At 39.6% G+C, this 17,374-nt stretch overlaps 1 protein-coding gene across 2 annotated transcripts in view; it reads right to left on the bottom strand.

Annotated features, from left to right (window-relative positions):
• DSCAM (DS cell adhesion molecule) overlaps nucleotides 1-17,374 on the bottom strand; it is a 159,782-nt gene that overhangs the window by 80,521 nt on the left and 61,887 nt on the right. For both annotated transcript variants that reach the window (XM_072398307.1, XM_072398308.1), the window contains 3 exons: nucleotides 11,446-11,563; nucleotides 7,484-7,647; nucleotides 3,438-3,536 (listed from right to left, as the gene is read on the bottom strand). In XM_072398307.1, the coding sequence (XP_072254408.1) occupies nucleotides 3,438-3,536; nucleotides 7,484-7,647; nucleotides 11,446-11,563 (381 nt within the window). The remainder of the gene's footprint in view (nucleotides 1-3,437; nucleotides 3,537-7,483; nucleotides 7,648-11,445; nucleotides 11,564-17,374) is intronic.

The raw sequence follows: 17,374 nt of genomic DNA, 5'->3' as shown, positions 1-17,374 counted from the left end.
CTTACCATTGATGTATACCTAGGTCAGTCTGAGAAGATGCTGAATTCATAGATAGATAAGCAACTAGCGCTTTTAAAAGGAAAGGTCGGCAGGGTCAGTTTACACTTCCTTGAATAAAGGTTTTCTTTCCATAAAACCTGTCATACATTTGGACATCAAAATCAGAATGGGTCACAGGGGTGACCTTTAGTAAAGTCCTAATGTCAAAACCATCAGCAGGTCCTGAGATTTAGGCAGATGATGTTACATTCAAAAAATATTAACCTGTAAATGTGGCGCTTGGCCAAGGAAAGGGCACAGCCAGTCTACACTATTGCTAAAGAAGTTCAGATTTGCTTTTGATGCCAGTTGTTACTATTCTTGGCTCTACTGATTGTTTTGAGATTGGAGAGTTTCCATTATTTTGGAGAATCCCTAATAATTGTATGAAGTACAATATCTAGCTTGGAGACATATCTTGATTTAAATATACCTGTGCCAAGCTGTCATGTTGGCAGGTAAAGAATTGTATAATTATGACTGTTTAAAGAACTCAGCTACTTTGTATACTAAAATCTACACACAGAAACAGGAGATGATTCATTTACTTTCCTATACCAACTTCACTACCGAAATCTGGTTAGATGCCATGCGTGCATTTTGCATAAAACATTATGTTTGAAAATCTATATTGCATCTAGTAAACATCGATCCAAACATAGGCCAATATAAGAGAGACATTTATTGGTGGTTATTCACTTTAAATTCTTAATTTACCCCTGCCAGGCTTGGGTGACTGATTACTGTTATCTGAAACTTTCAAAGCGCACATTAAACAGCAGACAGATTCTTTTAGAGCAGACGTGATGGTCTTCAGATGTCAAATACCAAGAAAAATTCCATGGTTTAATATTCCAGCATGAGCCAATGGCACATTAAACATTGCAGATTTTAATTAAGTTCTTATCAGAGGAATTAAATTACTAGACATAGGTCGAAATGTACCCAAAATACATAGTCACATACAAAAAGATGGATTGCTTTCTAATGCCAGCATTCTGTAATATTGAGCATTTCATTTTCAGAAATTTGCCAGCAGATAATTTTTTTCATTCATGTGCTGAGTCATGTGTCAGCTTTTGAAAGGTCCCCGAAACCCCAGTAATGAATGGAAGCACCTAAATTCTCAAATCCGCACACCTCTCCACAGCTATTCTCCCACATATAGTTAAAGTGGTCTATTTATTTTACAATAAAGATGATATAACTAAATGTGGGAGTCGCCATAGTGCTAGAATTCAGTCGTTAGGACTCACCAACAGTGTTGAGTCCTCACCAACAAGTTTTGAAAAATGAGAAGTCAATCCTAATTCAGCTTGTTTGTAGAATAGTTTCCTTCTTTCATTCTCTTTTAGGTGTTCACTATGACTGTGGGAAATCCAATCGAGTTTGAGGACTGTAGTTTTAATCCAACATAGCTAGAGGACTGCACAACTTTTTGGCACCATTCTAAAACATTATAATTGCAGTATAGGAGAAAGAACAAGATGCCTGCTATTACTTTTATCCTGTAAATGCGTTTTGCCACAGAGGCCTCAATGTCTCAAACAGAAGAAAAACCTTCCCCAACTACAGCACTAAGTCCCACATTTCCATTTCACTACCGTCCAAGAGAGAGCACGGCTAGCGAACAAGGCAGATGGAAAAATAAAGGGGTTGACGGTTAGCAGGTGGACTGGGCTTAGAACTATGTATGGACAGGCCTAGTACAAAGTTGAGAACTGAGACCCCAAAGTGAAATGTGCACAGGCAAGGTATACCATAACAGCGGAGTGTCTGCTCCTAAGCAGTCCTCTAACTTTAGATATAGAATGTATAGAGCAAGGGTGCCCAACCTATCGCCCATGAGCCACATCCAGCAAACATAGCTGCCAGATCTGACCCTCTCCTCATTCTCTTTCTGCTCTTTGTCTTGTAGGGGATGTGGCAAATGTATCACCTATGTTTCTCTATTAGATTGTGCTACCAGGAGAGGGAGTTTAAGCTGCATGCTTAGTGTGAGCTCCCTGAATGTGGGCGTGTTCTATAGACCTCAGGAATCAGCTGTGAATGATGCCCACCCATCTTGTACTTTGAGATAATCCCAGCAGCATGAGAGCTGTGTCCCACAGCAATTATCATAGAAATGTGAGCTGTTACCAAACCAAACTTCAGTCCCTTAAGCATAACAATTTGGCAGATACGGGGTCACAAGCATAAAAAATCCTAATAAGAATTAGGGGTATTTTCACATTAACAGGGGCTATTTGAGGACCATGGTCTATAAATTTAGTTTGCATGTTGGGGTCCCCTGAGGGCCACTTCCATGGCAATGAGCATTAGGGTAATGCTAACTCTGTGCTGTGGTGCCCCACATATATGCTTACTCACTCACAAAACTTAAAGTTTGCGTTCACTGCCGCCTGGTGTCAAATCAGCAAATGCTGCGGTGTGATGGACTAAGCAGCTGTTGGGGTGCCTGTTACACATAGCTGGCTAATTACCTTCTGTGAACCCCAATTTCCCAGGAACAGGGAGATGTAGGGACCCCTTATCGATCTGTCACATGAATTGCATTTCTCTGAAAGTATCCACCGCATTGAGATTTTGGGGTACAAACAAGGTTAGCACCCCCCTATAGCTGACAGGATCCATAGTATGGTGTACTTTCTGCTCTTCGGCACAGGAATGGTAAGCAGGGAGCAATATATTACTGTCCAGCACTGTATGATAACTTTTCTATTTTTCAATAATGAAATGTTGCATTAAAAAAATAAGCATCAAATATTGAGTGTAGAAATTCTTGATTTGTCATTTCCTTTATTTGGTGGATGTATGTCATGATATCTAGAAACATTTCTATTCTAGTTTTAAACATACATCATTAATGTTTGTATGAATTGTGGCCGAGTTTTATCCTAATGTCAACAGTGGCCCTCTGGGCACCACTGGTATAGATATCTTGAAGTTGGAACATTTTTTTTTCAAGAGTTTTTTTTATACAGAAAAGGTATACCAAGTAAAAAGACGACTTTCATTTGACTGCAACAAAAAGGGCTACATTCATAAAACAGGAACTCAGACATTTCCTTAAACATTTCATCGTTGGAATCTTTCAGGTCCATGGCAGTAATGGATTTCCACAAGGGAACGTTTGAGAAAATGTCAGATTCTGTGCTTTATAAAAAGAGCCCAAATAGTTATTACTATTACCTAATCATATTGGTTAACATTACTTAAATCTGACATCTGAAAAATGTTTATATATGTATATTATTCTTTCTGCTGTACATTTACTGAAAAATTCAACAATTGTATTGTAATGTTGACAGCTTATAGACTACAAGGAGTGCTGACAAAATACTGCAAAGGCCTTATGGGCTACCAAGTGGGCGCTGCCTTTGTCACTGCAAGAATACCTCGGATGGAGCTCCCGCCATTATCCCCAGGGATCCAGGACAGTGTTATGGATGAAGACGTACTTTTTGACACGGTCAGTCGAGGCTGGTCAGGTGGCACTGGAAAACAAAGTTAGATACGATTTTTTGATTTAAATATGTTAAAGGCTACCAATATACAAATGTACAGTGCTGTGTAATATGTTGGCACTATATAAATACTGTTTAATACAAATAATAATCATAATACAGGGAATGTGATTAACTTGTTGTGCATATTAGTCTTAATGTGAGTTGTTTTAAACTATATGTTTATAGTTTGTTATTAGATGTAGAAATGTGAACAGCCATCGCTGCTAGCTAGATATACATGTGATTTAATGGGCATGATTTATTAAAGCTCTCCAAGGCTGGAAAGGATGCACTTTCCACAGTGAAGCTGGGTGAACTAGCAAATCTGGAATGGATTTCCTAAAAGTAATTTTCTATTTGTTAGCAACTGTTTTAAATCCTAGACCAGATCCATTTCAGGTTAGCTTGATCACATCAGCTTCACTGATAAAAGTGTATCCTCTCCAGCCTTAGAGAGCTTTAATAAATCAAACCCAATATCTGATTTATTCAAGGCGAGGAACTACAAACCATATTTTACTATGTAGAACCTCTAAGTGGCTAATTATATCACAATATAAATAGCCACCTATAGGCAGAATTGACATAGTCCCATCACTTTTTTAGTTATTATCTTTGTTCAAAATGCTACTCCAACCCATTTCCCATCATCACAGACACTGTAAAATACCCAATTGACCTACTTATGGAGAATGATGTGACCTCTTTCCTTGGTGCAATGTTAAGGTCTAGCAGCCAGATGGTGGGGGCTCCACTTCATGCAAGCTCCAACACTGGTCAACATCCATTGCTTTTTTGTGTTCACTTGTTGAGGTGTTGTTGTTGACCGGTTACATAAGCAAGGTGTGTGTGTGTGTGGGGGGGGGAGGGGGAAGTAATGTAGTTTAACACTGTGAACATGATTAAAGCTTAATCATTAATAATTAAATCTTAATGCACTGCTTGCCGAAGAGATTATTTTAAAGCTTTTGTTTTCATAGGGTAATGTTTTGTAAGGTTTCCTACTGTCCAACAAGTTCGTTTTCAGTCTAGGTCCACATGGAGGATTTATGTAGACATTATAACCTCATGAGATTGATCTATTTGTTTCACATTACGTCTATCTGAGTTGCTACACAGGAGATATTCAATAGCATGGGTGAGCAATCAACCTTCTATGGTTACACAGAGCAATGCTATGTAGCTATTAACTTAAACTGCTCTCTTCACCTTCATAGACTTCACAGATATCAAGAGATTAATCACTCTCTGCCAAAACCCACCCATCAATCAGAAAAGAATGATTTTTACTTTAATTTTCTATTGAAGAGAAAAAAAACTAATCACACTGGGGATCTCATTTTCATGCAAATCACTGTTTCCAGATCCTCTGTTTAATCAAAGTTCTCATCTTCATTTCATTTCTATACTATTTTTTTTTCAATGTGGTTAAAAGGACAAATCCCACACTTACTCATGCTTGCAAGAGGCCAATCTACATACATGGTGTATTTTAGTCTTTGCAGTATTTGTATCTGCTATACTTTCCTTTAATTTTATGAGCTAATCATTTCTGACTTACACTTGTACTCTAACAGCTAAATACACAAATAATAAACATATCTGGAAGTTGTTTTACTGGTGAAGAAAAATCGTATCTGTTTATCCATTTCTGAGATTAACAGAGTTCTGCCTAGCAGGACAAAGGTGATTTTTCTTTGCTGCAGTTAAGTAAAGCTGCGTACACACCTGCAATTTTTCTCGTTGGAAAGGATCTTTCACGATCCTTTCCAACGAGAAAAGACTGCACGATGCATGAACGTTGCTGTACATACAGCACCGTTCATGCTCTATGGAGAGGGGAGGAGGAGAGCGACGGAGCGGCACCCTGCTGCGCGCTCTCCCCTTCCCTTTCATTAGGATCGGTCGTCGTCCATCGTCCATGGATCTGCCAGGACGGTCGTCGGACGACGACCGACTGTACACACGGCAGATTTTCGCCCGATAATTGGCCGATACCGATTATCGGGCGAGAAAAATTTGCCGTGTGTACGCAGCTTAACACTTGTTGGTCTTATCCCTCATGTAGTTAATGGACAGTGAAAGAAAAAGTAGCCGATTGATTAGTTAATCTTTCTGTCAGTCATTTCTTTTATATGGCATGATAGCCATAGCTTACCTGTTTAAGCACCTAAGTCTCGTGCTTGTAATGTGATATGAGTGGACTTGGTCATTCTGCTGGGTGGGTAAATATGTAAGCTTTGGCTACTATACTTTGGAGTTTTTTAGGGGGTTGCATAGGGTGCAAAACTACAGAGTAAAAGCCCAGAATTGATTAATCTACAATTTACAGTATCTTGCATCAACTCATTTTTGGAACATTTTGTGGCCCCCTCTGTGAGCAGAACCCCCACCCATTTTTTCAGCTGTGTCTATCTCCAGCGTGCTCCAATTACCATATAAATAGTCTGTTCGCTGCAGAAGATAGCATTTCATCTTCCTTATACTACTGCTGTTTACAAGATTCCAGAATCCTGAAAAAGGGTGTTAAGTGTTTAAAGGAGAATTTTGGTACAGAGGTGTGAGTTAGAAGGCAAGCGGATTCTTGCCATCCTGCATCCTACAGCTGCAGAGATTAAAAACTTAGACAGTACATGTTAAATATTCACTCTGCCAGCATGAAAGCCTGTCAATAAAACTTCCCATTTTTGTGATTTGTTATTTCTTACAATACGAAATAAAACAATCACAATAAAGAGGTTTTGGATGTCTTTGACAGTAGAAGGAAAGGACTATTCTCAACTCACCTTCACATAACACGAGTCAAGCATTTACAATATAGTTTTGCTGGACCCTCAAGGATCAATTTTATTGTTACCCAGTCACCACTGTACAATCATTCTCCCCAACTGTCAGTAATACTTTTCTAAGTATTAGGAAAATGAATCTCCAAGTGTCAGGCTTTGGTTGGCTTGGGATCCCAAATGGCTTGTGATATTGTTTCTGTAAACCAAATGTCAGTGTGACATTTTACTTGTATCCCTTGAGTCAGTTTAATATTGCTTTCATATAACAAGTGTCAGTATGTCATAATTATACAACCTGAAGTCTGAATCCACATGAGCAAAAAAAAAGGCTACTTGGTAGGCAGGTCTGGTATTTGCCAAGTGTCCCCTAAACAGAATGGCTGATGTGGTAAACGAAGCCAACAACATACTTTAGGCTGAGGGTGCTTATCTATTAATTACACTCCAGAGCAGTCTCCCTCATTAGGAGAGTAATATGGCAACTAGTGGAATGATCCCTTAAAAACAAAAATGCTGGATGCTCAAACATCCATTTGAATCCATCCTACTGACCGTGCCAGGGTGCCTATTTCTAGAAGCCCCAATGTTAGTTATACTGATTTGGAATCTAAGTGTGAGTGTGCTGGTGCCTTGGGACCCCAAATGCCAGGGTCATATCAGTGAGACCCCAAGTATCAATGTGTCACTGATCCAAGAACTCCACGTGCTAGGGTGTCATTTCACCCCAAGTGCCAATGTGTTGTTGGTACAGAACCCCAGACATCAGTGTATCGCTGCTCTGGGAGCAGCATGGGGAAGTGCATTGTGCTTTTGCTCTAGGACCATTTTGCTTTTTCTTGGATTCCATACATACATGTGATAATGATCTGAGACTCCATGTCTTAACATTCTAGCTATATTGTTTTGTCAAGTTCTAATGTCCCATTATTCTGGGACTCCAATTACAATTTAGACCTTCAACCCCAGGTGCTACTGTGCTTTTCTGTGAATTCAGCCCAACTATGTAACACTCTGTAGTAACATCAAAGGTGAAATAAATAAACACAAGAAGCAATACACTAATTCACAATGTAGTCTATTTCAGAATAAGAATGTTGTTAGGCTAATTTTCAAAATAAATTATATGTAAAAATGGAATTCATTTCTTACCTTGCACCTGCAGATTGAGGACAATCTCATCCGTCTCCCAGGTGTTTGTGGCAATGCAGCTGTAGTAACCAGAATCCTCTGCTTTCACTGTACGAATGATAAAACTCCCATTGCTGTAGATGCTTCTTCGCCCATCAGTAATCACTGGAGTGGGTGTCCCGTTACTACCTCACAGGAAACAAAAATCATAAATTAAAGAATTACAATCAAAATAATTCAGCATTGAGGTTTAACGATATTTAAGTTATAAACATCATATTGGTGGGGCTATTTGTGAATGCAATAGTATAGTATATTATATATTATATACTATTTGTGATTAGCAAGGAAGCAAGTGATTTAACAGAATTAATTTTACCACTGGCAAATTTTGGTAAGTGGAACCTGCAAATTTTGGAAATTGAGCTGTTAAAGATGGAAATCTGCTTGAACAAAAATGTAGGTTTTTGTGGTTTATTTTTTGTGTTCTCCCCCCACCTCTTTTTTTTTGTACTAGGATATGTTTTGTTAATAGACACCATTTTTTGCAAAAAAAAACAGGTAAAATAATAAAAAGGTAAAGGGGCATCCATAATCCTCAGGTGCCATTTATTGTGGTGGCAAGCCAAAAAACAAAATAACATTTGCACCTGTGAAGAAGACCAAAAATCTTTCCTTTGCCCTGCCCTTCTTTAACAAAGAGAAATTGCCAGTTGAAGTCTGATTTAAGCTAGCTAAACTTGTCAAATGACTGAAGCCAGAGAAGAGCAGTCATGTGTACAGTGGATCCCTGATGCCTTGCCAGATTGATGAACAACTGATTAAGAACAACTCTTGTACTCTACTATGGAGGAAAGCACAGGTGGGTGCTGCTCAGTCATTCCTCCCCCTTTCCCACTCCATAGAACAGAACAGGGATGTGTGGTCAGTGCTCGTTCATTCATCTGCCACTCGAAACGATCACAAAAGGATAATTTCCAGCTACAGTATTCTGAAGCTCTTGGTGGTACCTCCTGTTAACTAGGGATGAGCGAGAATGCCTCTGACATTCTCGCGAAAATTTCCCTGAACTTCCAAAAGGTCCGCAAAATTTCGGCAAACTGATTTCCTGAATTCCATTGAAATGCAGGTTCCCACACTCCCTGGGCTGTACTTATCATTGATTTCCATTGAGTTTCTTCATTGAGAGTTCATCTGAGTTCAGTTCCCACAGTCACTTATCATTGATAAGTAAAGCCCGGGGAGCGTGGGAACCTGCGGACACAGCTAATTGGAGGCACGCGGGTGCTTCCAATCAGCTGTGACTGCAGGCGAACTCTATATTCACATTCGCCATTAAGAGATTATCTGAGTTCAGTGAGAACATGACCTTGTGGCGAATCACAAGGCCATTCTCGCTTACATGTTTTGTAAGCGAGAAAGGCCCAATTCACTGCGAGATCGAAATTAAAAATTTTGTTCACTCACCCCTACTGTTAATCTTCACATTATTGGAGGATACAGTGGATCATTACCCCCCCTGAAACAGAGTGTCAGAAAAAGTCAGAATCCACTATCATTTTTCATAGCACAGTTTGTATTAGGTGTTTCAGTTAGTTGACAAGGTCACTTTGAAGCCCATTGCACCCTTAAAAATGACTTTCGTTTTGCCTGCCCAATTTGCACTTCAATGCATTTAACTAAAATTTCACAATTTGCCAATCTTCCAATTTTTGGTAACATTCTAATCTTTAAATAGGAATCAGCTATGTTTACTACTCAGTATAATTATACCGCATGCTTCCAGGGTTGGGGAAATGTCAGAATAACCATGCGTGTATGGTATTGTGGCACCTGGTATTATAAGATACATCTGAGTTGAGCCATGCAAAATTGACATAAAGGATATGCAATGCTGGATTTCTGTCTATGCCTTTTTGAAAAAATTGGTCAGCACAGAGGAGTTAAAAGATGGCGACAAGTATAATGTTACACTGAGCTTGTGGGGAATTCATTAGTTTAAAAATTATCCTGGAAAGTGATAAAGATTCATGAGCATTCATAACCCTCCGTCATCTCACAAAATAAACAGTAAATGATACAGTTAATTTAGCATTTGGACTTGAGATCGGCCGTATGCAGCCCATCCATCATATTTGGGGAATCATTCTTCAGTAGAGGCACGGCGCTCAAGCAGATGAGCTGTACCATCTGTCCTCAGGTCGCAGCTGCATTAAAGGACCAATAAACCCAAAAATAAAAAAACTTGTATGAGGTGGCTGAGCTGGCAACACATTTTTGCGAGCAAGTATATAAAAATACTTGTAGCTGTTAATGAGAAAATAAGATTGCAAATATTGTTTTTAATTTAGCTGTAATGTCTTTTTGTCCTGTGTTTTATGCTTTTTTAGGTTAAAGGTGTCACGCACAATTGAAGTTTTAAACCTTTTATTCCTATATTGCCCTGTATCTTCACAGGTTATGATTTGCAACTTTTTTTTTTGCTAAGTAATGCATAAAAATACAATTCTCCCAATGAAAATGTTTTCTCCCTACAGTGCCATAGCCGAGCTTAGCTGAGTTACAGCAATGCCCAATGTCATAAGTCCCCTCATTTGCAATGCAGAGAAGTACTGAGAGACTGTGCAGTCCTTTTTAGACAGCCTGCACATCTAAAGTAACAGAACAGCAGTAGAACTTGAAAATAGAGTTTAATAGTGAAACAACTAGTTTTTGGTGAAACAGACTAAAGGATCCAAAAAGCCTTCCACCAAACCAGTGCATATAAACTCATTCAACCCACTACATAATAACCATTCAGACATTACTTTCTTGTTGCTCCATGGAAGCAATTGTTTCCATACACTGCACTGAAGGTGATCAAATAGGCGAAAACAGCTTTATGTAGTTTGAATAAATTGCTCTATGTTGTCGGGCTGTATCTGTGCTGTATGCTAATGGTTCTGGAGGTGCAAAAATGTTTTTGCATGGTTCTTTTAAAATGAAGAATACAACCCTTGCAATGGGGGTGCGTGATGGAAGTGGGAGTCATGCGGAGACCTTCTCTTTCCTCTTGATGCCTGATCAAGGAAGAGCTCCATTACTAATCTCTCTAGTGACCTGTGTCTATCACCTCCCCTTTGTTACAGTGGTCTGTGTCTTTGGCATCCACCATGCCCAGAGGAGAGTACAAAAAGCTCCTCCTTTGCATGCCATTTTCTATTAGAATCCTCCACTACCATGACAGGGTCAGTTTGGGAATTGATTAAGTGATAAATGTGCAGTAAACATAAATCTATGTGAAGGATAAAAGGGACAAAGAACCCCAAGAAAAAAGCTATCACTGGCCATTTAATTTCAGCTATATTGATCATAATCCTTGTTGAAAGGTCATGACAGGATAATCCTGTTGATTTAGCTATCATAAAACCGGACTGGAAAAGTGACATATTTCACTAAAATGTGAAGCGACAAGAATCTGGAGGAAACACAAAGGCTGTGAGATGCAATGATTGATAACAGACTGAGACAAAGTTCACAATTTAAGCATAGTCTATTCCTTTATCTATGGTACTAAATCCTGGTGTTGTAATGTAGAAGGTAAATTAATATAATTGGTCTGATTTATTAAAGCTCTCCAAGACTGGAGAAGATCTATCAAGAATATGGAAGACCATCATGGGGGATCCTAGGTCCATCTGCAGCAAATATCCAATAGATCTAGCAAATAGAATAGAATATTAAAGTTGCAATATTTGGTGTCTTGTATATCCGTCTGGAGTTCAGCTCATTTAATGAAAATGTCTTACTGTATTGTCAAGAAAGGTATACTTTCATAGTGATCTCTTTTCGGACTAACAGTTGAGAGTCAGACCAAACACCTCACTTTAAAAATAGTGACTGGTCTAAAAAAAAACAAAAAACAGTACGTTATGCCAATTGCATAACAGACTTTTGCAAGATTGATATGGCCCCCTTTATGTCCAAATTTGGTCACTGGTTACCTTTCCTTCATCCATTTGATTGTGGGAGCGGGATCTCCGACAGCCTTACAGGGCAGGACGATGTCCCTCATCCATGGTGTTGTCACAGTACCACTGAAAGTCAGAATTCTAGCAGGAGCTGTAAGAGAACAGAGAAGGTATTTAAGCTACATAATATGTTTGAGAAAGGCTGGAAGAACATGATGTGTCAGTGCAGAATTTAGTGATCTCCCCCCTCATGAGCTTCTAACCTGGCCTGGCCTGCACCCCAAGACACAGGTGGTCTACATCTGTGTGTTGAGGTGCACTGGCAAAATGCATTGAGTTGTCATTCACAATAAACAGCAGAAGACTGCAAAGAAATGAGGACCATGCATGAAAATGCATTGTGGTAATTCATGGCAAAAAAGTGTGTCTTCTTCTGCACTACCACAATGCATAGGTAGAAGCCTGGTGTTATAGCAGAGGGATAGGGTTCACTGTAAAAAGGGTTTGGTTAAACACAAGGGGACAAAAAAAATTTCTTAAATAGGAGGTGTAAAATTTGTCTAAAACAGTCAGGGGCATTTCAGAACCACATTGAGCCACAGTATTCTGCCATGGCTACAACCGCAGTCCCATGTGCTCCTATTTAATAAATAGGACACGGGGTCATTTTTTGCATGCAGCTGTGGCCGACCATGACAGGGTTCCCAAAAATAGAAAGCTGCATTTTGCTGTGTGCTTGCCATTCTGGAATTGCACCACTGCAGCATGTGAATATGTAATTGCCCCCCATGCAGTTTGCCTCCCCTTGGCCTAACAGCAGCAGTCTGCTGCATGGATTATTACCACGGGTCTGAAAGGACCCTCACTGTTTTTTACTAATCAGCAGTATTTAGTATGGGCGTACATTACCATTACCAGTAGCTTATAATCAAAGCATAGTAAATCAGAAATTGAATTATAGTTAAAGTTATCTATAGTTATCAATGTAAAGATATACTTTTGTTGAAATAAGGCAGTCAGGCAGCGAAAACAAAATAAACCTAACTGATGTTTGTGCAGCACTAATACTGCATAGACATATGGTAAGCGGTGCATAAATCTCTTCTTTTAGGTGTCACTACCACCTACAACCCAATGATGCAGAAACAAATGACATGGAGGACAGGATCTGAAGTCCGAAGCAGACAAAGGCTCTCAGGAGACCGAGCTGTTCTCCATGGCTGAATTTATACCAGACACAACATTCCTGCACAATGTTCTCAGACAAATTCACTTGTTGACTGGACTGCTCCTTAATATCACGCCAAACATTATAATATGCCTAAATTAAAATTATATCAAGACAATTAGGAAATGAGATTATACTTCTACTCTGATAGCAAAATCATTATCATGGTCTTTCAAACAGCCTACAGTTAGTAGCTATAATACAATAAATAATTCAAATTTAACACCACATTACACAATGAAAGCGAACAAGCAAACATTACGGCTGGGACAGGGCAATTAAAAAATGAAACTGGAGCTGTGTTTTCTTTTCCCTCCACCAGCAGAGGCTTTAGCAAATTATTACACGATTCATCTCTGGGCTAAATTTACTTTCTGTTATCCAGAGGGTGATCTTCTGCACAAGGATGTCCTTGAGAGCAGTGGAAACCAGATACACAAATTCTTTTTTCTAAGACTCCTTTCTACAGTATTGGAGGTGGGTGGGGGGAATTTCTCACAAGATCTTTAACAAAATGTTCAGATTTGGAAAACGAAGAGATAAAACTGGGAACGTAGGGCATAAATAATTAACTGTTCCACCATTGCTGGCTTCTGCAAATGTCCTTTTCTTCCCTTGAAGGTGGCCGAACTAACACAGTCCGGGATGGATCTTTGCAAATTGGTTTTACGCACCGGAGGGAACTTTGTCCGTCTGATGAAATGGTAGGCACAGTACGGCCTTTCCAGCAGGGTTTGCCATGGGCCTGCAATTTATCATATTCAGCCAAATAACATTTCTCACAACAAACATAATTAATTATGGCCTAATTGTACCTCTGACACTTGTCTGGGTGATGCATTTGCATTAAAATTAATTGTGAAACAGAAGCATGGAGAAGAAGTAAAATTATTAAAAATGCCCTTGCAGCGTTTCTAGTCTAGGAGAACACGCTCCATGCTTTCCTTCCAAAGGAAAGATTAGTGTTGAGGCAGAGCAAACAAGGATAAACTGCTGATTGACCTGCACTCGCTGTGCCGCCTTCTGGGCAAAGTGATCTACAGCCATGGGCATCCTCCACAGCACTTTGGATTCATGGAATATTACCTACCATGCTCTTTACAAATCATTCCATATCAGCGCTCAGATATGGCAGCACAGGTGATGTGCACATTTGAGTCAAGATTCTTAACCGTCACTCTATCTAGAAATAGAAATTTTTTTCACAGGAACATTTCATACTGTACATAACATTTCCTTTATTGGTCATTGTCCATAGGTTGCTGGATCCAGGAAAAACAGTTATTCATATACAGCAAGGTAATAAAAAGGAATTTTCAAAAGAAACATCTGAGTGGTGCTGAATTGCAAGTACAAAAGTACAATTGGATGTAATTTAATATATGATATGATAAAGAGAAATCTGTAATGATACATTAAATATGGAGACTTAGACCTGCTACATCTGTCTCTGCACAACTTGGCTTGTGGGTCTATTTCAAGGGAACCCGAAAAAAGGGTTCTTCGTAAACAGGACAAATGGTTGAAAGGGGACACTCAGCAATGAATATGTTCTGATGGTAATCAAGCTAGATTTAACCTTAAGATATAACCTAAAAACTAGGGACTGATCTATATTATCAGCAGCTGAACAGAGCTGACTATAGAAACCCAAAAGGGAAAACTAAAATTTTGCAGCTTATCAGTCCTTGGTAATTGTGGTTGTTTTCTATTTGTAAGGATTTTTCCCCTCTATTATCATGTAGTGATCCTACAAGTAACAAAATTGCTCTACTGTATCTATGGAGGGGCAGCATTGTTGATTGCTCTGCAAACATTTCCTGCGAACACTGCTTCTCATATGCATTACTTAGAGGGGCTTTGTAGTTCACAGAACATGAATGAAAAGGTTGATTTTTGGGATTTCAGTTTAGTTCACAAAAGGTGCAAGGCCAATGGAGTTCTGTATTTTTCTGTACTGGACACTTTCAATAGGGATCTTTGAAAAACAGCCCCAAAGCAAGCATCGTTATTCTGTGAATGCATGGAGCCATGATAATGCACCCCAAGGTGTGGGTCCATTATGCTCCCTGGACTCATAGAAAGTTGGTGGAATGATGCTGTGCATCAATTAGACTGGGAGAGAACAATGCTAGTATTGCAATAGAAGCTGTTTTGCTTTTTCTGTTTTACATGGTGCTGGGCAATGGATTGAAAAAGTCTTTACTGAAGTTAGGTTTTATGGAGCAATATTTGGGCAGAGATACAGGAATTGATTTAAAGAATTTTACAGGCAGTTAATAGCAATTTCTAAACTATAACAGGCTCACTGTGATCTATGTAATAGCTTGCTGAAAGATCTAAAATTTATATTTCTTACACACATTACTCCCTGTTTGTTCAGCATTCATTCAGTGGGAATCATTCAGATAAATGGAGGTATCAGAAGGCCATTAATCTGCATTTCTCTTGACGCCCATAAATAAAACTCTCTGCTGACCTGCAATAATATGACATGGTGGGTAAGCAGGAAAGATTGGTCTTTAAAGAGCAAAAGTTGGAGCCAAGGAAAATCTAGCAGACAGTCATGACGGATAAGTTCCTATAACAATTGACCCACTCATACACTAGGTACTTTGGGGGCTAATCCATAGATAAAAATCAATATATGGGTGTTGTTTTACCTGGTAAAGGGCAGTTTTCCCACACAGCATGAACCTGTCTAGTTACGGCAGCAGAGCTGACTTTTCTCTGCTGCAGGTAACCTATATATTTGCTGTTTACCAGCCCTCCAAGACATAGATATGGTCCCCCACCTAGCAGGTGCCCATCAATCTTGTTCAAAGGCTTTAGCGTCCCACACCGCCTGTGCAGCACTCTAGAGCCAGAGAGGAACTCACACTTGTCCACAGATGTTTCATAGACTTCAATGCCTCCCTAAAGCAGCATTTCATTCAAGTATTTTTTTCCTCTAGGGGGGAAGGGGTATCCTCTAGGGGGGAAGGGGTATCCTCTAGGGGGAAAGGGGTATCCTCTAGGGGGGAAGGGGTATCCAGGTTTATTCTAAATGTATAGCTGTGTGAATACTGAAATTTTATCAGTTTTACGCTGCTCTACAAATGCTGCTGTGTATGTGCCATCATAAACAAGTTATCACCAGAACTTGCCACATTCTAAATTGTTAATAATGTATATCCCATACTTTTTCTCTCATGGTCATCTAAATCTACTCTATCACTGTTTTCATGCCTCTAGTCAAGCACAGTTATCACTCCTCCCCTCTTATATTGGTCTCACCAGTGGTAGTCATAGCCAACATTGGGCCCCTGTGCAGAGCTGACTTGGGGCTTACCTGTCCAACTGATTTGGGACCCCTGTGGGGGTACCTGTTGGCAAAGGGTCCAGGTCCTCATGCAGTGGCAAACTTTGTACCTTCACATAAATGCTTCTGGTTCCCACTCCTCCTATCTTGAACTGTTTTCACCCCTTTCTTCTAAAAAGGTTCTCACCCCTTTGACCTTACACTTCACTCATCTATTGCTCAGATTACTGATCTCCTCTAGCCTAGTGCTCTTCTCACGTCTCTAGTCTAGAGCTTTTCTCACCTACCTAGTATAGCGCTCTTCTCACCCCCCTAGTCTAGGGCTCTTCTTACTCCCCCAGTCTAGCGCTTTACCCACCCCCCTTATCTAGTGCTCTTCTCACCCCCTAGTTTAATGCTCTTTCCACCCCCCTGGTCTAGCGCTCTTCCAACCCCCCTAGTCTAGCTCTCTTTTCACCCCTCTAGTCTAGTGCTTTTCTCATCACCCTAGTCTAAAGTTCTTTTCACTCCCCTAATCTAGGGCTTTTTTCACCCCTCTAGTCTTGCGCTCTTCCCACTCTCCAAGTTCATTGCTGTTCTCCCTCCTCTGGTCCAGCAATTTTCTCTACCATTTTAATACACATTTCTTTTTTTTTTTTGATCCTTTAAACCCTTCAGCAGATTTTGCCTTGTAACGACATCTCTGTGGTCTCCTTAATTATACATTTCTTATCGAATTACGGAAAACAAGCTGACGCACAGTATTTCACAGCATACCACATCTCTGCAACGCACGCGCTTGGAGAGAATTTTCAGCTTTCATTTTCCTGATGTCACTCTCTTTTAGTTTGCAGTGAAAATAATGAGAGCGATAATGAGCTTTTGATGCTGTCGAGGGCCTCCCCGCAGTGTGTCCCTGCCACAGACATCCATTACTGCCGCTAACTCAAGCTTAGCGCTTACAGTGGAGGCAACCGCATGCCGGGAACCAAACAAAACAGAGGAATTAACTTTTTGCAGTCAGTTAGCCTCCAGGTACTGATTTTGGATGTGAGATAAAAAATTACTAAAATAAAAATCTTTTTAATATATCATTTATTTTTAAAGAACTTGCCGAAACTCTTTTTAGGCTTTGTAATTTTTAAGGATATTTTTAACTAAACATATATAATTAAGCTTAACTTGTACACGTGCCCAGGGGGAAACCAGTGGTGTTAACTTCAAGGCCAGTATATACAAATATATTAAACATACTAAAGTAATTATGCAGAAAAGGTTGTTTGCTGAATCTACTTGCATTAATAGGACTGTACGCATTGGTAAATTCATCATTTATATTTAAGGACAAGATATCTGCTTAGCTCCTGCACCACCATCACATATGAGCATTTTTAATGCGCCATACTGCAGTACACATGTTGCCATGACCTATATTACAAATTGAATTTATTTAA

Source organism: Pyxicephalus adspersus, chromosome 1 (genome assembly GCF_032062135.1).
Source record: "Pyxicephalus adspersus chromosome 1, UCB_Pads_2.0, whole genome shotgun sequence".
Classification (NCBI taxonomy): Eukaryota; Metazoa; Chordata; class Amphibia; order Anura; family Pyxicephalidae; genus Pyxicephalus; species Pyxicephalus adspersus.
The sequence above is the reverse complement of the archived record's forward strand: the minus strand, read 5'-3'. Positions and strand labels throughout refer to the sequence as shown.